Source organism: Colossoma macropomum, unplaced genomic scaffold, assembly GCF_904425465.1.
Source record: "Colossoma macropomum unplaced genomic scaffold, Colossoma_macropomum, whole genome shotgun sequence".
In the NCBI taxonomy this organism is placed as follows: domain Eukaryota; kingdom Metazoa; phylum Chordata; class Actinopteri; order Characiformes; family Serrasalmidae; genus Colossoma; species Colossoma macropomum.
Genome location: NW_023494789.1, coordinates 29,272,377 through 29,298,391, shown reverse-complemented (window position 1 = coordinate 29,298,391; position 26,015 = coordinate 29,272,377). Strand labels below are relative to the sequence as shown.

The window sequence follows — 26,015 nt, the reverse complement described above, 5'->3', positions numbered from 1 at the left end:
AGTGCAACTGACTGGAATGGCTGTCTGGATACTTTTGGAAATATAACGTATGTTACACTCATGTCAACTGAAAATGAAAACATGTTCAGGTGTGTTGGAACATATTGACAGGCTCCTCAAACGTTTGACAGACTGTTTGTAGTGTTACATTGCTCATATAATGTAATGAGCAGATGAGCAGATTGAACAGTGCTTTTTTTTCTCTGAGTTTAAGCTTCTTTAGGGTGTGACACTGATAAACAGATTAGAAGGAAAACACAGATTTAATGTTTTCCTACAAATGATATCAGATCTAATGGGCGTGCCATCAATGCACACAGCCATGAGGCTTTTTGGTGAACTAAACAACATGATCAACTGATGAACGTTGGGTTGAGCAACTTAAATGTGATAACTTGTGCATATTTTGCACTTGAATAAACCATTAAAGTCAGTGCACACTGAGGGAGACATACATGTTGTATTTTTATCAATTATTTGCATCTGATCTATATGATATAAAACAAATTTGTACACATTACAACAGACTGTTGAGGAATGCTCTTTTTCTGGGTGTGGGAGCTGTTAAGATAGAACAGATTTGTGAAGAATTTATTGTCTGTCTGCCTGACAGCTTGCTGGGCTACATTTTTCACATTGATAAGAATGCCTGTGTAATTATACATTTAGTTCATTCGAAAATGTAATTTGCATAGTGTATATTTGCATGTAACTCAGGGGAGTGGGTTAAAGTGCTCTGCATAGCGCTGTGCAAAAGATAGAGACCTCACTTTATTTATTTAATGTGTTTAATTAATATTTCCAGTCAAAGCAGCTATTGTTATTCATTTTTCAGAGTCAGGAGAAAAGCAGAAAACATATATTTAACAGATATTTACTCAGAAGCCTCAACAACTAATTATAACATAAAATCTTCTTCTTCTTCTTTCATTATTATTATTATTATTATTATTATTATTATTATTATTATTATTATTATTATTATATCAATTGCTTTTATTCTTCCATTCTTTTTGGGACCCTTGCATGGGTAAGTTCAGTCTTAGAAATTGGTTGAATTACCTGCTTCTCATGATCCAAGTAATCCCAAACAACTTCAGTGATGTTGAGGTCTGGACCCTGGTCAGTACATTTTTCTTAGAATGCCAGCAGCTTCTTTGTTTGATTTGCAGTTTTTTTTTCTTTTATGTCCATTTTTCTATATATCTTTTATGACCCACAGTTTTGAGAAGAATGAACAGAAACGCCTGTGTGGCGCTTGATTTTCTCCTAAAAATGAAAGCTTTAAGTGCTGTTTATCTGAGGTTTACAGTTTTGGTGGTCTCCCAGGGCTTGCACTGTTGTTAGGATCCCATTTTTTTGAACTCCAGTTTTGGAAACTCATGATTTTTCACTGTGCTCTTCCTCATGCAAGTGAATTGTTTTATTTCTAATCTCCTCAGAAGTAAAATGAGTAACCTGAACTTAATGGCCATTTTGACTGTAGATTAAATAAATGAAGACTGGCTGCTGACGCCTTCCGCCCAATGACAGCTGGGATAGGCTCCAGCACCCCACCGCGACCCAGAAGGATAAGCGGTTTAGATGATGGATGGATGGATGGCTGCTGACGTTAGTAAAGTATTGTGCTTTGGAAATCATGTTTTGGCATTTTTGTTATGTAGTCTTCACAGATTTGCATGTAAAACATGCATAACGACTACACTGCATTCGAGTTGTAGATTTGTATGTCCGACTTACTCAGTCATGGTCACACCTTAGCAATCACACACACTCACACAGTGTTTGCAGATCTAGGCCACTGTGTTGTTTTGTAACGAACTGGGTGGCAGTGTCAAGTTCTTTGATCTCTTCGCAAGAAATTAACAAAAAAAAATCAGTCGCAAAAATGTTTACACTGCAGTTTATCAGTTTTGCTATCACTTAAACCAAGATTCTGTTTATTAAGACGTGTAAGACTAGCAGTAGGTCTGCACACCTCCACCTTCGTAAAGGACTTGCCAAATGATCTCACTGTAGGTGGGCCATAACTAGCTCCCTCCACAATGGCCCAGTGAGCCAGCCTAGACATGCAGCTTCTCTTTCTGTACTTTTCTCTCTTTCTTTATTTTGAGAGGGCTCAGCCTGCAAGAGAAGACTTGGCATAAATATATTAGTCATTGCACAAACCCCACTGAGGCTTTCACAAGGCAGTGATTCACTCTTTCTGATTTCACATTTTCACACCTGTTTTACACTTTACATCATGATCGTAACAATGTGTCTGCAAGTTAACACTTTCTCTGAGTTAACATGCACCTTGTACCTGGCCGTCATACCATTTCCCATCACCGTTTCAATGACTTCATCACTGACGTGAGATCTGAGTAATTTGTTTGGAGCTTTTATTTGTATGATCTGCTCAGTCAAACGCAGTGCATTGCACCCATCTTTCTGTAGAGTATGATGGGCAAAAAGTGTGGTGTGTAGAATTGATATGATTCAAATGTGCAAATGTAAAGTCAATGCATGACCTTTTCCATTGTTAAAGGTGTTGTGAGTTTAGATTGTGGCATGTCAAAGGGGCCTATGAGAAGTTTTGGGAACAGATTGAGTGAATAAACTGTGACTCACTTCACAGCTTTGCAGGCTGCTATTAAACGCTACGGCTGAGAAAGTGACCTTACTTTCCCTACTGAAGCTCAAACAAAGCAACCTCTGGAATGACAGGTAGTATTCACCACACCCAACTTTCAGCAGGCAAACACACACACACACACACACACACCACCCCCAACAAAGATTGTAATGCATGCAAAAACTGAACAGCGAAAGTGTGTGAAGGCCATTGTGCAAAAAAGTGTGAATGTGTGATAGACAAAAGACAGAGAGAGAGAGAGAGAGAGAGAGAGAGAGAGAGAGAGAGAGAGAGAGAGAGAGAGAGTACAAGGATTCCAATGTAAACTGGTTAAGCTATTTTTAGGTTAAAGAAGTGTGTAATAAAACTTTTGGTCTGCCAACAGGCCCTGGTCTTTAAGGGGTTAACTCTAAAAGAGAGATAGAGAGAGAGAGAGACAGAGATAGCTATATGTCTTATCCGCCTAAAATGCACATAATTACAGTCATTTGAATTAGATAACCTGAGTCAACCTCATTCATTCGAACTGAAAAGCATTAGCCCTGCAAGAGACAAAGACAGAACATTTTCTTTTTAAAGAAACAGCTCAGATGGAAACCCACAGTACATTCCATCTGCTTGCAATCTCCTTCCCCTGTAGTCCCCAGCAGTGCACTGGAGCAGCCTACACTCCTGGCATTAAGTAAGTCCAGTACCCACAGTTGCACACAGTGGCACAAACTTATGGAAAAAAGGCCTCTCTTGTGTAGTCATTCATAAGTGTAAGAAGAGCAGTGTGCCCCACCCTGCTAAAGAGTGCAGGGGTGAACTCATTTTCTCCCTCCACTCTGCCTCTCACTCAACCAACCAGACTGAGAGAGGCAGACCCACCCGCTGGCATGCGCTTCTGGACACATTCCGCTCTTTATTGAAGAAAAGGCCAATTGGAATTTCTCTGCTCTGCTCTTTCACTCTTTGCTTCGCTGTGCTTGTGGCAAAGCCTGAGGCAGGGTGTAACTCTTCTTATCTTTCCACTCTCACTCTATACCTGTTTGACAGGTAGGGTGTGTATGCGTGTGTGTGTGTATGTGTGTATCTATGAGTGGGTGAGTGTGTGTGAGAATGGCCGGCCCCACCCCTGTGCTCTGCGATCAAATAAAAGGAGGTGGCCAGCAGTGGAGAAGCACACAGAGGGACTTTGACTCTCCTTTGTGAGCAACCTCCTCCGCCTCTTCCAGTCCGCTCCGCACTCCTCTCTCGCTTCTTCTTCTTCTCTGCAAAGAGACATCCACAAAAACCCAACAGACGCCATGGCAAGCACCAGATCTATCAGCTACAGTGCCAGAAGCGGCCATGGTAGTGGCTCCGTGAGGAACAGCTACTCCAGCCAGTCAGCCTACGCCATCCCCAGCGGCGGCAGCCGGATCAGCACAGTAACTAGCGTCCGCCGCTCCGTTGGGGCTACTGGTAGTGGCTGGGGTTTGGGCCTCAGCGGCGGCGGCAGCAGCAGCAGCGGTGGAGTCTATGGCCTTGGTGCAGGCTTTGGCGGAGGCCTTGGCGGAGGCTTCGGCGGAGGCTTCGTTCCTGCACCTATTACCGCTGTGACAGTCAACCAGAGCCTCCTGGCCCCCCTCAACCTGGAGATCGACCCCACCATCCAGGCTGTGCGCACCCAGGAGAAAGAGCAGATCAAAACCCTCAACAACCGCTTTGCCTCCTTCATTGACAAGGTATGACTGCTACTCCTTAATTCAAGAACAATTTAAATGCTAATAACTATGTAACTTACTTAGCCGAATAATAACTATCACTGAAGAGGTTAAATGGCTGTAAGTCTTGAGTCTAAATATAGGTAATAATGAATTGGTTTTGCTTGCTAGTATGACAGCTGCTTTTCAGTAAATACAATTAACTCACAAAGGTACCGACAGACAGCACCTTTGATATACGCCCAACCTTTAATCTGATGACCTTTAACCCTGAATACATCATTATCACCTTAGGCTAAACCAACAGTTGCAGAAGACTAAACCAACGGCTAGCAAACTGTTTTTTAGTCTCTCAGTTAAAAAGCAGTCTCTACCAACTTTTGGCTAAAATTTTAAATGCTAAAAACTTTGATCTAAGTTAAAAAAGTTTTGCTAGAATTTGAGTCTACACACTGTTGCTAAATAATGTCAAACACATTTGACTCGCAAAAAAGAAAACGTTCTTGGAGCAATGGGCCTAAATGAACACCAGCTTCAGCTTGCATGGAAAGCATGCATTCATTTATTTTGTGGTATAGGCTAGAGTGCCTCTGTTTTTCAGAGTTGCCATAGTTACTCCTCCGCTGGCATTAGACTCTGACGTGTCACCAGAGAGGCCTCAGCAGTGAAAGGGCAGTAAAATCCAAGCAATCTATCAAACCACATTGAGTTGTAGTGAATTGAGCTTGCTTTATTTACAACATCCATTCCAACTACTTATCAAAGTGTGGGTTCTAAAAAGAAACACTGCCTTTCTGCTCTGTTTTTGCCTGTTTCTGAGAGCACGCTAACTTGCTAAACCCTAAAGCAGTCTGTTCAAACATGGGTGGAGAGCAGGTCATAATCTAGCGACCACATGAGTCACACACGCTCACACATATTCATACACTCTAGGGAGAAGAGATGGGAGTTAAGTTCAAAGTTTAGCCCACTTTGCCGCTGTACTTCATGCATGAAATGCACTGGTCTTGTTAGTAGGATGTCTTATTTTTTAGGCATCAATTTACTCACAGTGACTTTTAGTCTTTTCTCTCCTGGTCTGACATCAAGTCACTTGTTTGGTAATACCATGTTTGGAAAAAGGCAAACACTCCAAGCAAGTGTGGACAGAGTCCACGCCCCAAATGGCTGCCTACCATGTAGTCAGCACACACACCTGTATTTTATAGTGCCTGTGGGAAACAGTGTGACCAGGATGAGTTATCTGGGTTGTAGACATTACGCTATACACACCCACTCACACAAACCCAGAACAATTTACTGAACAAAGATGGTTCTATGTCTGCAGAAAATAGGTACATACACCTCAAAGCCATATTTACTGTCCAGTTGTAGTGCAGTAAAATGCTGTGCCTTTCCAGATAGATGATGCAGGCACAAACAGTCTTCCATTATACAGACCTCTTAGAAACTTTTAAAAGTTAAAGTTTTTCTGAGGTCAGAAAGGAGGCTGTTAGATCAGTACATGATAGTACTGCTGCTAAATGTCACAGCTAAGACCTGATGCTCTAAAGATGAGCTCATATCTCAGGCAAAAAAGCCAGCAGGGGACTCAGACAGGGCGTATGCTGCTCAGTACTACAGTTGATCTGTCATCATCCTTGCACAAAACCTTTATTTGGGTGTGGCTGGTAAACCTGCCTCTCTGATGTTATCTGTTCAGTGCTCCATCTCAGGAGCAATGCAGGTCTAGGCGAGGCCTCAAGGCAAGATTTTTTTTTTCATTCTTTCCCTTCAGGAAAGTTCATGGTTCATGTGTCACGGACACACCCTGTTAGTCCACTCTCTCTCTGTCACTCGCTCCCCCTCCCTCCTTCACCCCACCCTGCAAAAATATGCCTGGTGGAATGACTCATGGCCATTTATGTTTCCTCAGACAATAAAAAACAGGAGAAAGAACATAAAAGAGGCAGGAGTACAAAAGAGCAATACAAGCCATCTTCCTGAATGCATTAATCCAGTTTTCCAAATTCACTCACAGTTTTATGACTAATGAGTGCACTTCTTCTCTCATGTTTTAGAAACAGCTATAAGAAAAATCCTTTGCATCATTTGAATTTACTGAATTAGTAATGTTTAAACCAAGATACACAAAGCCTAAAACTAAGACAAGTCTTGCTCCCCTCAGGTGCGTTTCCTGGAGCAGCAGAACAAAATGCTGGAGACCAAGTGGAGTCTTCTGCAGGAGCAGACCACCACCCGCTCCAACATTGATGCCATGTTTGAGGCCTACATTGCCAACCTGCGTAGACAGCTGGACGGCCTGGGCAATGAGAAAATTAAACTGGAAGGAGAGCTGAAGAACATGCAGGGTCTGGTTGAGGACTTCAAGAGGAAGTAAGCACTACTAGCTAATACTATATGAGTGGGTTATATTGAATGAAACACAGTGTCAAAGTTGCAATAGCATTTATTCAAAATTAAATAATCTTTCTGCAGGTACGAGGATGAGATAAACAAGCGTGCTGCAGCTGAGAATGAGTTTGTCCTGCTGAAGAAGGTATAGACTCAAATAACTTTTCTGAATTTCTGATATTCTTTAATATATTAAGCTATACGATAATAAGGACAGCAGCGTAACCTCATTCCTCTTCTTCTTTTTAGGATGTTGACGCTGCCTACATGAACAAGATTGAGCTTGAGGCTAAGGTTGATGCCCTTCAGGATGAGATCAACTTCCTCAGGGCAGTCTATGAGGCTGTAAGTGACTATTTTACTTTGATTAAAGAAATCAAAGATTTATAACATTTTTCCCTGAGGAGAAACTTGACTGGAACAAACTTTGTTCTTTTGCATGCAGGAGCTGCGTGAGCTGCAGTCTCAGATCAAGGATACATCAGTCATTGTGGAGATGGACAACAGCAGGAACCTGGACATGGACGCCATTGTGGCTGAAGTGCGTGCTCAGTATGAGGACATCGCCAACCGCAGCCGTGCTGAGGCCGAGAGCTGGTACAAACAGAAGGTAGGAAAAGCGTGAAGAACCTAATATTCAGCCTTTGCCTTTGAGATTCACTCCTTCAGTTGCTGGAATTGATTTTTCTCATTATCTGTTTCAGTTCGAGGAGATGCAGACTTCAGCTGGCCAATACGGTGAGGACCTGCGCACAACCAAGTCTGAGATTGCTGAGCTGAACAGAATGATCGCTCGCCTGCAGAACGAGATTGAGGCCGTCAAGGGACAGGTAGCCATGGAGCACCAGTTGCAGTTATTTTGAGACAAATAGACCGTATTTCCTAGCAGAGATGCTAACGATTTCGCTCCCTCTCTCTTCCTTCAGCGTGCTAACCTTGAGGCTCAGATTGCCGAGGCAGAGGAGCGGGGTGAGCTGGCAGTGAAGGATGCTAAGCTCCGTATTAAGGACCTGGAGGAGGCCCTTCAGAGGGCTAAGCAGGACATGGCCCGCCAGGTGCGTGAGTACCAGGAGCTCATGAACGTCAAGTTGGCCCTGGACATTGAGATCGCCACCTACAGGAAACTGCTGGAGGGAGAGGAGAGCAGGTGCGGAGACTTTGTCATCAGCTAACTTTAATAGGTTTTGTTTTAGGCCTACCCGACAGTACCAGTTACTTGTTTTTGTTTATTTTAAACTGTGTATGTTCAGATCTTTTAGAAAGTCACCTCACTCTGCATATATTTCTCCCCAGACTCACAGCTGGAGGATCCACTGCCACCATCCACGTGCAGCAGACCTCTGGAGGTGGTGAGTACATTTTCCATCCTACAATATTGTACACTTTACAACTTTAATGAACCAGACTATTATTTTCTATCAGATACACTTCTTTTAAGATTGCTTACGATTTTCATCAGTTGCACCATGTTACTTGTCTTTTGGTACTTTTTGTACTTAAGTTGCCACTTAAGTGTCTTTCAGATGGTGATCTGACATCTCATCTTTGTTCCTGATGCAGGTTTCTCCTCTGCCAGCTCTGGATATGGCCAAGGAAGTGGAATTGGAGGTGGAATTGGAGGTGGAATTGGAGGTGGATACAGCGGTGGATACGGAGGTGGATACAGCGGTGGATACAGCGGTGGATACGGCGGTGGCCACAGTGGAGGCTCAACCATAACCAAATCCGCAGTGAAAACCGTCAGCAGCAGCAGCGGCAGCATCAGACGCTACTAAGCAGATGCATCCCAATTCCTTCCCCTGCCAACCTGCACCTACATTACCACCCTTTCAACTTAGACCATCTATGGTGCTATTAGTTCTAACTAGCAGCCCCTTTTAGAAGTCTCCAACCAGGAGATGCTCTACTGTTTCTGAATACAGGCTTTTGTCTGATTTTCCTAGATAAAATTCTGAGGAGCTTTTTTGGTTCGATGTCATTTGTCTGTAGCTTACAGCTCCTCTTTGGCCAGCCAGGGAGCAATGCTTCTTGTATGCTGATGCCTCCCTCTTATTTCTCATTCAACTGCAAACCAAAAACCAGAATTAAACCAGAAAGAATGTAAAGGGAAAATGTTTGATCCCAACTTCTGACTTGCTCTATTTTCTGCACTGACATATTTGGGGAAAGGAAGACTAGATGGAGATAAAAGTTGAAAAAGAGAGCAACAATTCAATACACTAAAACCACTAAAGGACAGCAAGTTCCATTATCATAACCAGAAGCAGTGCCACGGCAACACTAGATCAGAGAATTTCTATGCAGGTTCAAAAGGGCTCATCTAGGTAGAAGCTTTCTGCTACCACATGTCTGCTGCTAGTAAGACGCAACTGTAACAAATATTAGTTAATATAGTCCAGTGATTTTACACTGTAGGCAGATTTGTTCTGGCAAAACTCATATCACTTATGGGCTTCTGAGGATGACCCTCTTCAGACTGTGTACAGTGGCATCTGCTGATTTGGCAGCTGTAAACTCCATTATGTTTGTGCTCCATCCCTCCCCTATGCTCAAAATGCCACCAGAGCAGAATTAAGGGTCTCATTCCCTTTTTCTCAGGCTGTGCCATACTTGATTTTCTACTTCATGAAAACAATGCAAAAACGTAATTATGTGAGGACCAGATTTATTTTATTTTTTTGGCAATTGACTTTGTAACATCTTCAAAACTGAATGAAATAAATCTGAGATCTATACTTCTCTTGTTGTCTTTCATTGCTGTTGTTGACCTTTTTACTGAGTAAACATGCATAAGATCCTATTTGCATCAATAATAAAAAAAGCAAAACAGAAGTACATTAAAAAATTAAAGGAAAGCATATGAGCATAGCTTCTCTTGCTCATCAGGATGGTGATAGAATCACTGCATTACATTTATTACACAATCAAGAAAGAAATAATGCTACTCTCTTATTTTAAAAATAAAATTGCTTATGCTGAGGATAGTCGTAGGATATGAAACGTAATTCTGTAATTCAGAAAAGCATTATAATTGCACTGTAAACATCTGTATAAATTTAAAGCTTCATCTTACAATATAAAACTCACTAACATACTTGAATGTACACTAAAAAAGGCACCATACCGAAGTTTAAATGGTAGTTTACATTATTCAACTAATTTGGATGAAAATTATACAATTTTCTGCATAATTAAACAAAATAAAAAACAAAGATGTAAACAAATTAATTTGGACATTTGTAAAACTCCATATGTGTAAAACTCCATTCTAGAAAAAACTTGCCAGAGTCAGAACTATTCCCAGTGGTGGTGACAGTGACTAGATTTCTGAAGTGTTTAATGCCTATAAAAGCTACCCCAGTAAGTTCTAAAAGTTATTATACTACATTATTATATTAAATTATTACACATACGCTGCCTGATGCCTGAGGCATTGTTTTACAAAAAAATGGGTTAAGGTTTTGACAAAATAGTATCCAAAGAAAACATTTATTTTTTCAGATTTATTACCAACATCAACATTGCATATAAAAACTCTAAAGAAACATGTAGGTCCTCTGGTTGTTTTGGGTAGTAAATAAAATGGCAATATTTATGGAAACATTGCTACCCCTGGCTCCTGTCACCACCACTGTAAAGTGTGTAAACTTCTCTACAATGTATCATTTCATGTAAAACCACTCTGAGTGACTCTGTTCACACCTGTGACTTATTTATGAAGAATTTTGATAAACTGGAAGAATTTCCCTTTAACAACATAACGGACGTCTAACCAAGACAGGCTGCGATATCTCAATGTTTGAGGAAGGCACTGCTCCAGCTGGCTCACTAAGCAGAACCTCTTCACTGGTGCGAAACACGCAAATGTAGATGAGAACTGCTGCTCCTACTAGTGTAGTGATAACAGCAGCAGCTATTGCTCCAGCAGATGGAGGATCATAAACTGTAAAGAGAGAGAAACAAGGGATAGACAAATGAGGGAGTAAAAGAGTTAAAAAACATGTGCAAAATAACTTTGTAAACGTTATTTATACTTGCCTGCATTCTGCCTGGCTGTATAAATATTCAACATGACAGTAAGAAGCACATAAGTTGATTCCTGTTCTCATCTTTCAAACTTAGCCCTGGCCTGACTTGTAATTAAACTCATCAGCTAATTAATAAACTTTTCAGTAGATCAATCGAGTGACTTTGCATGGAGTGACTTTGCATATGGTTGTCCCCTCACTGTAGTTGTTTATTACAGCTTTTTTGCCTTCCACGAAGGCCATCTAGTGGTGAAGAGTAACATGAGTGTTTTGTAAATCATTTTCACAATTAGAAGTTTCAAAATGGCAAAAAGCTGAAACCTATGTGAACTTGAGAGTAAAGCCTAAATTTTCTGGCCTTTTATCATGCTAACCAGGTTATTTAAAATATTTTGATATTTTTGAAGCATGCATGCCTTTTTTTACCTCATTTTGTCACTTGTTTGCCTCATGAGTTGCAATTAATCAGCTTGCAGAGCAACAAAAAACAAAAACATAAATTGATGAAAAAGTGAAGAGTCACCCTGTATAAATAGGTTGAAACTTAGGTCTGCTTATCATGCTAAACAAATATCAGTACCTGACCTCACTAATGCTCTTGTGGCTAAATGCAAGCAAATCCTCGCAGCAATGAGTAGAGACAGTAACTGCAGTCCAACCAGCTGACAGTGGCCTGCAAGCAGCGTCCTGTGACCTCTGATGAAGGACTAGAGGATGACCAACACAAACTGTGCAGCAACAGATGAGCTACTGTCTCTGACTTAACATCTACATGTTGGGCCAACAAGGAAGGAGTGTCTAATAAAGTGGACAGTGAGTGGACACAGTGTATAAAGACTTCAGCAGCATGGCTGTGTCTGATCAACTCGTACCAGCGCAACACACACTAACACACCATCGCCACTATGTCAGTGTCACTGCGGTGCTGAGAATGATCCACCACCCAAAAAATACCTGCTCTGTGGTGGTTCTGGGGGGTCCTGACCATTGAAGAAGAGGACAACAGGGAGCTAACAAAGAGAAATAGATGGACTACAGTCTGTAATTGTAGAACTACAAAGTGCACCTACATGGTGAGTGGAGCTGATAAAATGGACAATGTAGATACAAGAGGGTTCTGTTTGTCTATTTCCTTTTAACTAATAACATTCACACAAATGCTGCATGTTTTCTGAGATCTTACTGGGTAATTCATTTCTGAGGCCCATTCTTGACTTTCAGAGCCAAAAGTCTTATCTTTTAGAAAATCTACATTTGTGAAATTTACATGTTCGTTCATATACCGAAAAAAAAATTGCCTTAAGGTTGCTTTAATTTGCTTGATTTAAATGTGTACAAAGGAAAAAAATATGTTACATCAACAGTTTGTGTGGAACTGATGTACACAATTGAATTGTGTAAATTCAACCACTTTGTTTCAGCATAACCCTGTTCTGAAGGCTATAACAGAAGTATTTTCTATTATATTGCTCATAGCTGGATTTACGCTATATTTTATTCTATTAAATGACATTTTGTAAAAACAGTTCAGTGTTTTTGTGGTTAAAAAATAAAACCATGGGATTTCAATAATCTGTTCTGTAAAATATTTTCTCTAGAGTTTGTTCACAAATTGTTTTTCAAAAATGTGCAAATGTAGGTATATCAACATAGATAATGTCAATTTTTTTTTGCAAAACTTGAATACATGATATCTAAATTACCCTGTTCATCTGTAGCGTCTTGTTTTAAATTGCAAAGTAAACATTTACTATAACCAGGCGTACTTGCTCAACTCAATGTGTGAAATATGAGGGTAGTAAAAAAGCATGGGAAGGGTACACACCGTAGATGTATACTGAGTTGCTGTTTTGTGAGCTTAGACGGGCGAAGCAGGCGTACTCTCCTTCTTGCTTGTCTGTTGGCACCCCATACTCTATGCTCCAGACGTTGCCCGTGATGTCTGAACTGGTTCTTGAGGTAGTGAGTTCCTGTCCTTTGTGTGTTATTGTGAGGTATATCTGTAAAGAGAAAATTAAAATCCTTTGTATTATGATGCCTGTTAAGGACCCGTCTTTTCCATAAATGTGACTAATGTATGTAAAGCTGACTTGTAAGCTGAACTCACTTATTCACAAATTTCTCTTTAAATTAGCTGGGTTGTGGAAATAAACATCAGTGGAGCTTTGGCAACACTATTTTTAGCTACACAAGAATTCCTGCTGCCATCCTAAGAATGTCAATATAGCAAACATAACAGAACTTGTATCACAGCATCAATATTAAGTGCTTCGTAAGGATATGTAAATAACTTGCAATGTTAGCTAACTGTGTAGTCACTGTCTAGTGTAGCTGTGTTTGGCAGTGCACCATGACTGCCATGGAAACGTGGATCTTCTACATCTATGACTCTGTGTAGTATTGTATATGATAAGCATTATTATTATTATATGTCTAAAGGTGTACCTTTGGTTTCAGAAGTGCATGTGGTTGTGTGTGTAGTTGTGTGTGTGTGTTTGTGTGTGGGGGCGGGGGGGGGGCGGCAGCACAGTGCAGTGATGTTAGACTGTAAACATAGAAATCATATATCTAGGCCTATCACAATCATGATATTTTAGCAGCCGATTAATTAGGAATAATTGTGATAAATAATTTCTCATGTTCATTTTTTGAACTATGACTAGTACTAGTGTTCCACACTGTTGAGTATGCACACACACACACATACACTGTTACACAGAGCCATGTGAAGCCAATCAAGCAAGCTTACATTTTCTTTTGAGAGTATGAAAATATTAGCAAAGACCCTTGTTCTGCAAGTATACATTTTTTTAAATATTCAGATGATTCTACCTTTATTAGATCTATTGACAAATAATAAGAACATTAATCTATTTCAAAAGGATGCCAATAGGCTGTAAGATTGGTGCAACCAAAATTCTCTTATCATGAACACAAAAAGATAAAGAAGATTATTTTTGGTCTCTCTTCCCATTCATATCCACCTCCATTCACAATCCATAATGAGGAAATTAAGCAGATTATGCCCTACAAACACCTTAACGTACGTGCACTGACTGCCCACTTCATTAAGTACACCTATCTTGTTTATACACTCTTTGTCTATATTATCAGGCCCATTTACTGTCTAGGTGCACTTTGTAGTTCTACAATTACAGACTGTAGTCCATCTTTTTCTTTGCATACTTTGCTAGCCCCCTTTTACCCTGTTCTTCAATGGTCAGGACCCCCACAGGACCACCACAGAGCATGTATTATCTGGGTATTTGCTCATTCTCAGCACTGTAGTGACACCGACGCGGTGGTGATGTGTTAGTGTGTGTTGCGCAGGTGTGAGTGGATCAGACACAGCAGTGCTGCTTGCTGCACTTGTACCAGCACAACACACAGCAACACATCACGTCATGTCGGTGTCAGGGTAAAAGGGGGCTGACAAGGTATGTAGAGAACTACAGTCTGTAACTGTAGAACTACAAAGTGCAACTATATGGTAAGTGAAGCTGATAAAATGGACAAAGAGTGTGGATACAAGAAGTTGTACTTAATGAAGTCGCAAAATTATCTTGGAATAGTCATACTGATTATATTTTCTGTGAAGTACAGCAATGTATATATTTTCTGTCATGTTAAGCTCTTTTGGGGCCAAGAATTAGATTTTATGACAACTATGTACTGTCACATGGTATTGCATCACACCACAGAAATCCAGAGTGTGATGCAATACCATGTGACAGTACATAGTTGTCATTCGGTGAAATTAAGGACTAGATTGTTTACACTGACATGAATTAGTTCAAAAATTGTAGGTCCGTCTTTGGAGAATGGCTCTACAGTAGCTTATATGAAAAATACAGAAAGATCAGTGTGTAGTATTTTGTCTGATCTATCACATGTGCTACATAGTGAATATGGTATTTTGCCTTCAAACAGATGTTTTAGAGTACCGAATTTAAGACTTAATAAGTTTAGGCACTTTTTAATCCTTTAGTCAGCTGTGATGCTTATTAAAACAGCAGACTGTTTAGATAGGTACATACGCTGCAAAATACACACTTCTTGTGCAATACTGGAGTAACTGGGGAATTTGGAGATGGTGTAAAGTGTATTGTTGTGGTGCTGCTGTAAGCTGTGTTACTTGATTGTCGGACTGTAAACATGTTTTTTTTTCTCATGTCTTGTGGATATGGGTGTTTATGTTATGGAGCCACTGTGATGCACGACAAATTCTAGGGAAATATGAGTATCATATTGAATCATGTGTTGTATCGTACTACTTAGCAAACAAACAAACATAAGGTACTTGGCAAACCCTAACCATGTGATAGCAAGTTAAATGACTAGTCAAGCCCAACTGATCAAGATGCACCAGCTCATTTTTGTTGTGATGCAAACATAGGATATAGAAAAATAATGCAAATATGAAAAAATGACTGCAGTCAGCTTAAATAACTATGATCATTGTAAATAATTGCGATCAAGAAATTATAATAATCAATGGTCAAGTAATAATTGTGACACGCCTGTATAGTTCAGTGGTATACAGTGCTCAAACATTGTCTTGGGACACGCTTTGAAAACAATTTGTGTCTTGTTTATTTATTATTTCCAAGATAAATTTATCATTCATTCATTTGCATTCAACAGAAAAGTTATATCAACTGGTTTAGTAAACTCAAAATCATCCCCTAATAACTGAAAACACTAATAAAAGTACTCAAACATTACGGGGCAAACATTAGTGTGTCTATCATTTATGCAGGTTAGTATTTAATATTTTTTACATCAGTATTTTGTTGCATAGCTTTCTAGGCTTGGATGCATTTGGTGATGCTCAGCCAGGCTTGTTGGATGCTCTGTTTTAAATGTCCGGTGTGGCAAGTTTTTTAACTCATTCTGTCTCTTTTCTCCACTTCAGTACATTTTTAACTCTTGATTTTAGATGTGTAGTCATTTTCATTTTATTACCAAGACACCATTTTTTGTCAGATTAATTCAACTTAATATTCAAGTATCCTCAGTTTTCTAACTTTCTCCATCTTTCAGAATATTAATTAAGTTTAGTGTCAGCTGTGTTGGATGTTACGTTGGAGATCTCCGCTTTGAATGTGAATGCATTTGGACTTGTGTCCCAAAATTTGTTTTAAAGTAAAGTGGGTGTTCAGGTGGATGTTTTTTAGCTTTCTATTACTCACTTGGACTCAAAGTATAAATTGATAAGTCATAATGAAGCTGAAATTATGTACTTTTCAACATGGTAAAACACAATTTTTACATTACATTAACAAGCTGAATAATATAAAAAAACAAATGAAGATAGAAGTGTCCAAAAACTACTTTTGAGCACTGTAGTCTACATCACATAGGATTCTATCATACAGATAATGTGCAGCAAGCAATGTGCACAAACTCTACCTAACCTCAAAGTGTGGGGGGCAAAAACTGTTAATTAAAAAGCACTGGGATATGTTCTTCCCTGTTCCTGGTGGAAATTAGGCCCATGTAAAATGTCACCAACTAGTTGGTGCAGCCATACCATGAAAATCCATAAACCATAAATAACATTTTAGTCATGTTACCCTTTCATTTGTTTCCATTGAATGTGACTCTAAAGTGCAGACAAGTGTCGCAGACTCTTTAGATTTGATGTACACCCAGGGGCCAGAACCGTGGTCTTTCACAGAGAGCTTAGGAGGGGGCAAAGCACCTGCCAGAAAGACAGAGCAGTAGGAGAAATAAACACTGAGGGAAAATACTGAAAAGTGTATCTGTGTGGTTTCTCTTTCTCTCACTTACCTGAACAGATAACATGGAGTAATTTATTTTCACAGTCCTTTGGGTTATAAATAGGGCACTCTGCTATCCTGTTCTCTTTCCCACTACATCTTGGTGCTGCCTTGGCATTCATACTGGTAGTTATATGACTGTTCCACCTTAGCACATGGCCACAGTTCGCTTCCCTGCACACTATGTTAGCCAAATCATTTTCATTGTTGGTGTACTTATTTTGGAAACATATGGGTGTCCAATTCTCCTTCACTCTAAGAAGTAGATATCCTGCACAGGACATTTTTTCACGAGTGCTGGAATACAGATGTGCTGGCAGTTCATCTGGAACAACGACAAAACACAAGCACAGGCATGCTCAGATTACATTTACATTTATGCATTATGCTGTAAACAATTTAAAGTAATTTACTGGCAGCAGGGTTGCCAGGAAAGTACTGTATATTTCCAGCAAATAACCTATAAATAAATATATTTTACTGTACATTGCTTTACAATTATTTACTGCAATATTTACAATACTTTAGTGGCAACTCTGGCCAATTATTGTAAATAGTACTCTTTGGTATGTAATTGTGGACCAATGCACCACACAAAATGCCCCATCTTTTACAGGATGATCCTGTAAAATAACACAGTAGTCTTTTGCTATAAAAATTAACACTGTAAATCTACAGCAGTTTTTTTAAAGTGTTGATACATATGTTAGATACAAGTAGTCTAGTGCTTGCCAACTGTCTATACCAGGGGTCTGCAACATGTGGCTCTGTGGCTCCACAGCAGAATTAGATTTTCAGGTAAAAATAAAATAATCCTCTTTTGCAGTAAAATATAGCTTGGCTGATTGTTCTAACACACTTTTAACAATAAACTGTCTTATAACGCTTATTTACTCTTTAACCCTGAAGGTTGGCATACAGACTGCTAGTTACATAGCAACGCAGACAATAATCTCGCCTAGCTAGCAGCTAACAAAAGGGCAAAGAGAAAGATTTATGATGAACATTGAGAATTTGGAGACAAATGGACTTATTTGCGTTGAGAAACTGTCAAACACTAAAAAGTCACAAGGCTGAAGTCAGTTTCTCATTTGCCAGCTTTCCCATTCCACGGTAAATGGTGCAGCAGTTACATTCTGGCACCTCAGGCACTATTTAAGGTGGAACGGGAAAATTCGAACAAGAACCTGGCGAATAAGAAGCTGCTTTCAGCCTCATAAAAAGTTAAAATACATTTTGCAAGAAACTATTCTACTTTTGCAGAAAAGTTTCCTGCTGGAGATGTGAGAAAATTGGCTACAGCTAAGCTAAAGCTTAAAGCAGAGCAAAGTAGGTCTGAATTTTTTTGTATTATGTTTTTTAACCTACTCTAGAACATTAGCACATACTGAGACACATTTACAGCCAAGATGGTAAAATGCACATTAAATGTTGTGACTCCCAAGGTGATTTGATTTTTGTTGAAAGGACAAAATGGCTCTTCTTAACATTTGAGTAGCCAACCCCTGGCCTATACTGAAATTGGTATTGCAAAAAGGTATTCATTCAGCATTTTATTTCATACTGAATATGAGTACATAATGAGTATCATACTCTAATGAGCAAGCTACTTACTTACAGGAAGTTGTCAGTTTTTACTGTAAATTAGTGCAATGTACCTTAACAGTTAAATCATTACAGTCTAGCTGATTTTGAATGCAGTGCATTAGCTAGCTATGTTACGCTAGTTACCTTGAATTAAGTAGCACTGCAACGGAGAAGAGTTGGTTTTGTTCCACATCAGAAAAGCATTTCCGTTCGGCTGTAAGTAAAGTAAGTTTTATAGTTTTGCAGCTTTCTCCTTCAACAACAGTCTCTGTAGACTAGCGACAGCAGGAATCACAGCTGAAGCTAAAAGATCCTAAGAGATTTTAACAAGTTTTTGTTGGACACTTTTGATTGGCTTATTAAGCTGGAGGTGAATGTCCTCTAAAACCAGACATACTCTGTGGGATTTCAGAAATCTTGTTCTTTGGTGACTCACTGTACATTTGACAAAATCTCTCAGTCCTACTGACGTGCTACGTGAAATGCAGCCCCTACAGACAGTCTGGGCAATTTCAAATAAAACAGCACACTCTGCAGTTATCAGTATCATTATCAATGCATCCCAAATGAAAACACAATAAATAAAGAAATAAAAATAAAGTTTAATTTAAGGAAATTAAGTTTCCTTACATGTGTAAAGTTCCCTTTGGTGTAACTCAAAGGCAAGCAGAACAACAAAACCAGAACTGTCCAATCCAAATAAAACATGACAGGTTTGTAAGGAGCATGCAGTGGTAGTAATCAGTACTCAGTACTTGCTAATGCTCATTTGATACTGCTAGAATATATAAACAAATATATAATAATATATAAACAAATTTGGCCAGCACAAAGACAGACTGATTTTCTTTAAACCTTCAACTTTCTCTGAATTTACCTGGGATGGCTTCCATAGGACTGGAAGTGGACTGAAAGACCCTTCCTTTGTAGAACACTTCCATTTTGCAGGCGAATTCAACTGATTTAACAACTTTTGTTCGATTGATTGTTACTCCCCATTCTCCTGGTAGTAGAAGTCTTGATCCTATGAAGGTGAAATTCTCGTTGCCTGGACTGAGGGGAAGCTGACGCTCATACAAGCTCAGAGTGATGTTCCTGATTTCATTGACAGGAGTCTCACACTGTGCAATATAACTCCCACCCACAGGAAAGATGGGAGAAGGAAGGAGAAACATGAGGGGTTTGGGGACAGAATCTGCATGGAGGAGAAGAACGAGATGCGGTTTTAATGTTTTGGTACTTTAGCACTTTTTGGTAATTTTAGCACTTTTTACACACACACACACACACACACACACACACACAGAGACACACAGTGTCATACAGTGCCAGAATGTGAGGTCACACAACCTCAAATCACTTCATTAGTAACACCTGCACTTTTGCTTAATCATGCAGTTGTTCAATGAACCAATCATGTGGCAGGAGTGCAGTACATAAAACCATGCAGACATGGGTCGGGAGCTTCAGTTCATGTTCAAATCAAACATCAGAATGCAGGAATGTGATCTAGGTGATCATGGAAAGGTTTTTGGTGCCAGATGGTGTGGTTTGAGTATTTCAGATAAGGCAGATCTCCTGGGATTTTTTACACACGATAGTCCCCAAAGTTTACACAGAATAGTGCAAAAGACATCCAGTCAGCCAGCAGATCTATGGGCAGAAACACCTTGTTAATTAGAGTGGGACTGCAATGACTAAATCGACAACGTTGATTATAAAAATGTGTCGACTTACAATTTCTGTGTCGACCTGTCATTGATTTCTAACTGCAACGCACTACAGGAAGTGCAGGGGGTGGTATCGCTTCCAATGTCTGAGACGACTGCATTCTGTACTAATTAAAAGCATATTGAATGATGGCGCAGCGGAGACAGTGTGAAGAAAGTGAGGCACAAATAGCGAGACTGAACTTTCAAAATTATGGAAGCATTTCAGCGAAAATAAACCAATAGAGTTGCTGTGGCAGGGATCAGACCAGCTATTCGTACTAGAAAACCTACCAACCAATATATGTACATTAACGTTTTGCAAAGAAGAGCATGTGCAGTTTCCTCCACAATAATGTAAAGGCTGCTTTCAAATTATAGGAAATGTTGGTTGCAGTTATTGCTGCTTAGGGTCATAAAATAAGTTATTAATTTAAAGAAGCCTCTTTAAAAAGACGAAATAATAATAGATTTGTTGTCTAATGTCAAATTTAAACACATACACTATGGCAAATGTGCAGTAATAAAGTAAATAATATATATATCACAATAATGCACAGCCTCAAGTAGCTTATAGACCACTGTAGTCGTGCATCATTCTGTAGTCCTCGTTATGCCCATATTAGGAACTCCAGGTTTAAGCTCCATTTCTCTATGGCCAGAATGAATAGGGTTTTCAAAAAATTGCCTCTATTGCACCCTGTGTTAAATAAAAATGTTCAGAACCTGATACGTTTTGTTCTGTGAACATTTCTCTGCCGAATACCACTGGATCCTCCGAATTATGAAATGGAGCTTAGACCTGGAGTTCCTAATATGGGCATAAGAACATGGCGCCGACTACAAAATGACGACATGACTACAGTGGTCTATTGCTTCTATAAATGGTGGCCAACATGACATATGACACAATACACATTTTTTCAGAAAATAATTTATTATTATTAATAATCTAGTCTAAAATAATCTAATCTAATCTAAAATAAACCAGTATTCCACCAGGAAATGTAGTTCCTTTAGAGTATGGTATTATTGCCAAACAACCATGGATCGCTGAATGAGGAGAACGTTCGGACGCCCAATTATCATCACAAGTCTTATTTAGCACCAATCTAATGCCGCCCCTCTTCTCATGCTGGGGCAGAATCTCAAATGGCTCCCTGCTCCCTACATTGTACACTATGTAGGAATTTAAATACTGGATCCTGTACCCCAATGGCTAAGAAAATAGTCAGTTGGGACTTAGCCACATCCATACTTGATAATTGATGAGCTATTTGGCTGTATAGACTAGAATTAATCCCGTTTGGGATTCAGCCTGGATTTGACACTACTTCTGACTGAAACATGAACATTGGAAGCGTGTAATCCATTCAAGTGACAATTTTTAGACTTTTATGCTGCCGTTTTACAGTTAATCATACTGTAAGTACTTAAATTCAGTTATTTAGGCTGTTGGCTATCTTTTAGCCTTTAGCTATCTGACCAGTTCTGACTACCTGACTAGTTCTAGTTAAGAACATAAGCTGTCAGCTGTCACATATATATATATATATATATATATATATATATATATATATATATATATAATATTGTTAACACATTGTCACTGTCCAAAGAAATGCAGGTTTTTGGTTTTTTATATTTTTACTCTTCTACATCATTTGAGCAAGGCAGCTGTCCTTTAGATTGTGTGAAAAATTCATAATGAATGGATCGGGAATGTTTAAAAGCTGCTTGAAAGAAAATCTCTTTACATTAACTTACACTGAAGGTAAAGAATGATTGTGTCCTCTCCTGTAAAGACACTATTTTGGAGATTTTTGTTTTGATTTTCTTTGGACAGCAACAATATACAGTCAAATACATAGTCAAAACACTATTGTTATTCTAAAAAGACACAATACAAGCACACACACACACACACACACACACACACACACACACAAACACACACTTTACATCACTTACTTATGAATAGGTCAACAGAGCTGCTGAGTCCAGAGTTTTCTTTTGTTTTAGTAGATTTGTACCAGCACACATATGCTCCTTCCATTCCAGGCTTCATGATGATGGGAAAAGGGATAGTGCCTGCTCTCTGAAGTTTCGGCCAGGGCTCTGGGTTTTCAGCAGGATCATCAGCGCGAGATACAAACACTGCTACAGGGAAGGGAGCTTTATCTGGGATTGCACAGAGAAGCTTCACAGTGGAAAACATCTCAATGTCACTTGCATTCGCTGAAGGATGTAATGACAGAGAAGGGAGTGGGAGAGACCCTGGAGGGAAGACAGAGAGTCAGTACACCCACTTATCATTAACTCAAACGTTATTCTTTCACACTTTCACGTAATATTGTTTTGAGGGAATTCACACAAAACCTATATATGCCTAAATAACCTATGAATACCTAACATATATAATGGAGGTTTATACATCACTAATATTCAAAACATGGCTAAAAGTACAGACAGAATTCAGTGGCCACTATTCTGTTTTTAGCTTAGGGATGCACTTGAATCTTTTGTCCATTTTTTTTTATACAACCCTATTTCCAAAAAGGTTGCGACACTGTGCAAAATGTAAATGAAAACAAAATGCATTGATGTGCAAATCATTTACACCCTATATTTAATTGAAAATACTACAAAGACAACATATCAAATGCAAAAACTGAGAAATTTTATTGTTTCTTGAAAAATATATGCCCATTTTGCATTTGATGGCAGCAACATGTTCCAAAAAAGTTGGGACTGGGGCATGTTTACCACTGTGCTGCATCATCTCTTCTTTTAAAAGCACTCTGTAAGTGTTTGGGAACTGAGGAGACCAGTTGCTGTAGCTTTGAAAGTGAAATGTTTTTCCATTCTTACTTGATGTAGGATTTTAGCTGCTCAACAGTTTGGGGTCTCTTTTTGTTGCATTTCTCGTTTCATAAAGTGCCATATGTTTTCAGTGGGTGACTGGCTTTTGAACTGTGTGCTGATAACAAGCCTGGTGGTCTTTACCCCAGAGGATGCAGCATCCATGATTTCCAAAAATAATTTCAAATTTTGATTCAGCAGACCACAGAACACTTTTCCACTTCATCTCAGTCCATCTTACATGAACTCAGGCCCAGAGAAGGTGGCAGCATTTCTGGGTCCTATTTATATATGATTTTTTCTTTGCATTTTAGAGTTTTAACTTGCATTTAAGGATGCAGTGATGAACTGTGTTCACAAACAGTGGTTTTCAGAAGTGTTCCTGAGCCCATGCAATGGATTCCACTACAGAATCATGTAGTGGGAAATCATTTAATGATTTTATGTACTGTAGATGGTAAATTCCCCAATCTCTTTGCTATTTTATGTTGAGAAACATTATTCTTGAATTGTTGCACTATTTGCCCACACAGTCTTTCACAGAGTGGTGAACCCCTCCCCATCTCTACTTCTGAAAGACCAGTCTTTTGTTGTCCCTGTCCCAACCTTTTTAGAACGTGTTGCTGGCATCAAATTCAAAATGGGCATCTATTTTTCAAAAAGCAATACATTTTCTCAGTTTCAACATTTGATATGTTGTCTTTGTCCTATTTTCAAATAAATATAGGGTTTAAATGATTTGCACATAGTTGCATTTTGTTTTCATTTACATTTTGCACAGCGTCCCAACTTTTTTGGAAATGGGGTTGTAGATAACTAATTCTAAAATGCTGTATTTTAATTTGTAATAATTTTGGCTATAACAAGCTTTTAAAAAGAATAACAGCTGATTTATAATGAAAAACATGTTTTTAAAATGTTTTTATTTTGGTAATCATAATATAGCATTGATGTTTGTTGTACATATAAAGCTCACAAAAAAAAATCTTAACAATTTTGTTTTTGTTATTTAATATACTGTGAGTGCAGATATCCACTTTAAATTTACACACATAATGTACTTATGTGGACATGAGGACACAGACTAGGAGAGTAGTAGGGAGTGGTGAGTTGTTTGTTTTGGCCTACTAGTCTCTTAGTTTGTGCCCTCATGCCCAGATTTGTTGTAGTTGTCAGGAGAATGACAGACAAAAGGAATCACATTTTCTCCCTGCACGCACACACCATGAAATACAAAATCATATAAAAAACAAGAGGGCTTAATAAAAAGCAATGGAAGCAGTATTCTGCCCAAAGAGCTACCAACGCCAGGTCAACTTCCCTTTCAGGTGCATTTTGTAGTTCTACAATTACAGACTGTAGATCTTTCTCTGCATACTTTGTGAAACACTTTTTACTACACTGCAGTGACACTGACATGGTGTTGGTGTGTTAGTGTGTGTTGCGCTGATATGAGAGAATCAGACACAGCAGCGCTGTTGGAGTTTTGTAAACACCTCGGTGTCACTGCTGGACTGAGAATAGTTTACCAACCAAAAATATCCAGCCAACAGCGTCCTGTGGGCAGCGAACTGTGACCACTGATGAAGGACTAGAGGATGACCAACACAAATTGTGCAGCAACAGATGAGCTACTGTTGAGCTACTATCAATCAACACATCAAAAGATGGGCCACAGTTGACAATTGTAACCCTACCAAAATGAGTATTTTGTCAATTTTACAACAAAAAAGACAACTATTGACAGGTGACATATCAAAAGTATAGTTTCTGCTAACATCTAACAAATTAATTTAGCTTTATAAACTTTTTTTTTTTTTATTTTAAAAGGTGTTCTTGGATAAGAAAAAGGTTTCTGTGCTCAGGATTTGGCATACATTTTATATTTCAAGATCCCTTTTGGTGAATCTGTCATTCTATACACGCAGGTCAAAACTGACACAGAACAGAACCTATGAGCAAAAAATTGTGCCTTTACAAAGATTTGTGTTTTTTTTTTTTTAATTTTTGTCAAGTTTAGGAGAGATCAATAAATGAATATAACACACAGATAAGGATTTGCTATGAATATTTTTCATGACATCAGACTTACCCTGCGACGCTACGTGCACCCAGTTCACAACCATGCAGAACACAACAGCTAAAAATGAAAGAATAATTCCAGTCACACAGAGTAAACTTCTTTTAGACATGTCCAACACTACGCATACAAACACCTGCACAAACCGCATACAGTCTAATTGTACAGCTTTTATTTCCTCACTGTTTCATAAAGGCAACATCACACATCATCGAAATTATCTAGCTGTACTTATGTATTTATGATAGAATATGATTATATACATATTGCTTTTGTCAGAACAAAACCTCGTACCTCCAAAATGGTAACTTTACAGGAGAAAGATAAAACCTACTTTACTTTTAATGTAAGGCAATGGAACCAGACTTTTTTCCAAGTCATTTTTGGCCATTTATTTTGGTCCGTTGATCATGGAATTTACACACAATGTAAAGAACAACATTTTCAAAATATGCCAAAAACTGAAAAACGTCAAAAATGGAGATTTTCTTCTGACAACAGCGATATGATACTCTGAGTAGCAAGAAATAGTCCAGCAGACACTTGGACACTTACCGGCTGTGCTGTAGAGAGGCATTTTGTCCTGTGAGGTGGCTGAAAATGAGAGACAAGTACAAATGTGTTAAGCACAGATTGGTAAAGAACAGAAATTTCTCTGTGGTGAAAGGGTGTTACACAACACACTGGGCACTCACTTCTTTTCTCAGCATAGGAAGCAAACAGACACTTTTGGCATGTCCACTTTTCTATATAGAGCAGATTTAGAATGAGAAACAGATCACTTAAAAAAAAAAAACACATCGGCAAGATGGTCATAGCTCTGACATTTTGGCTTTGTGTAGTTGCTGAATTCTGTGTGGAAAGGTTTATGTGTCAGAACTTGTATTTTTTGTGATAAACTATGATCTATCTATCTATTCAGAATTTGTGAAAGGTTAAGGATGATGCTTCTTTGTCATTTTTAATGATCAAGCGTCACCCTTTCCTTCATTTGATCACTGGTACTAGTTTCTTCTTACCTTTGCTTAGAGCACCATTGCTTGTTTCCTTCAGGCTTTTACAATGAGACTGTACAAGCAACAAAAAAGGATCCATTGCTTCAGCTTTATACCATACTGTCACTGAGTTAGAATTCTCCCCACACCGTCAGAAAAAGGACACTAGGGTACTGTACAGTTACATTTTTATTCATTGAGGTAAAAACAATGTAAATGTACCCTCAACTGTGCAACAATAGGCTTAAATATGTTTTAGAGGTACATTACAT

General features: G+C 38.9%; 2 protein-coding genes across 2 annotated transcripts; one reads left to right on the top strand and one right to left on the bottom strand.

The window, feature by feature from the left end:
- Positions 1-3,663: 3,663 nt before the first annotated feature.
- LOC118808254 (keratin, type II cytoskeletal 8-like) lies at positions 3,664-9,434 on the top strand. Its single transcript, XM_036570795.1, has 9 exons — positions 3,664-4,326; positions 6,473-6,681; positions 6,784-6,844; positions 6,949-7,044; positions 7,145-7,309; positions 7,404-7,529; positions 7,626-7,846; positions 7,993-8,048; positions 8,260-9,434. The coding sequence occupies exons 1-9, from the start codon at positions 3,907-3,909 to the stop codon at positions 8,472-8,474; spliced, it is 1,569 nt and encodes a 522-aa protein (XP_036426688.1). The 5' UTR covers positions 3,664-3,906; the 3' UTR covers positions 8,475-9,434.
- A 923-nt stretch (positions 9,435-10,357) lies between these two features.
- On the bottom strand, positions 10,358-24,803 carry si:dkey-195m11.11. Its single transcript, XM_036569580.1, has 7 exons — positions 24,761-24,803; positions 21,778-22,083; positions 18,975-19,292; positions 16,521-16,835; positions 16,304-16,431; positions 12,553-12,727; positions 10,358-10,642 (listed from the first exon to the last, which is right to left on the bottom strand). Exons 1-7 carry the CDS (start codon positions 24,792-24,794, stop codon positions 10,449-10,451), a joined length of 1,470 nt encoding a protein of 489 aa, XP_036425473.1. The 5' UTR covers positions 24,795-24,803; the 3' UTR covers positions 10,358-10,448.
- Positions 24,804-26,015: the final 1,212 nt, after the last annotated feature.

Bases quoted from the DNA above. Each gene is read 5' to 3' on its own strand.
- LOC118808254 (XM_036570795.1), top strand. From the start codon at position 3,907: ATGGCAAGCACCAGATCTATCAGCTACAGTGCCAGAAGCGGCCATGGT. The intron at 4,327-6,472 runs GTATGACTGCTA...TGCTCCCCTCAG, and splicing joins TTGCCTCCTTCATTGACAAG to GTGCGTTTCCTGGAGCAGCA. The intron at 7,310-7,403 runs GTAGGAAAAGCG...TATCTGTTTCAG, and splicing joins AGAGCTGGTACAAACAGAAG to TTCGAGGAGATGCAGACTTC.
- si:dkey-195m11.11 (XM_036569580.1), bottom strand. From the start codon at position 24,794: ATGGTTGTGAACTGGGTGCACGTAGCGTCGCAGG. The intron at 22,084-24,760 runs GTAAGTCTGATG...TCTTCCCTCCAG, and splicing joins GGTGCACGTAGCGTCGCAGG to GGTCTCTCCCACTCCCTTCT. The intron at 19,293-21,777 runs GTAAGTGATGTA...TCCTCCATGCAG, and splicing joins CTCTGTTGACCTATTCATAA to ATTCTGTCCCCAAACCCCTC.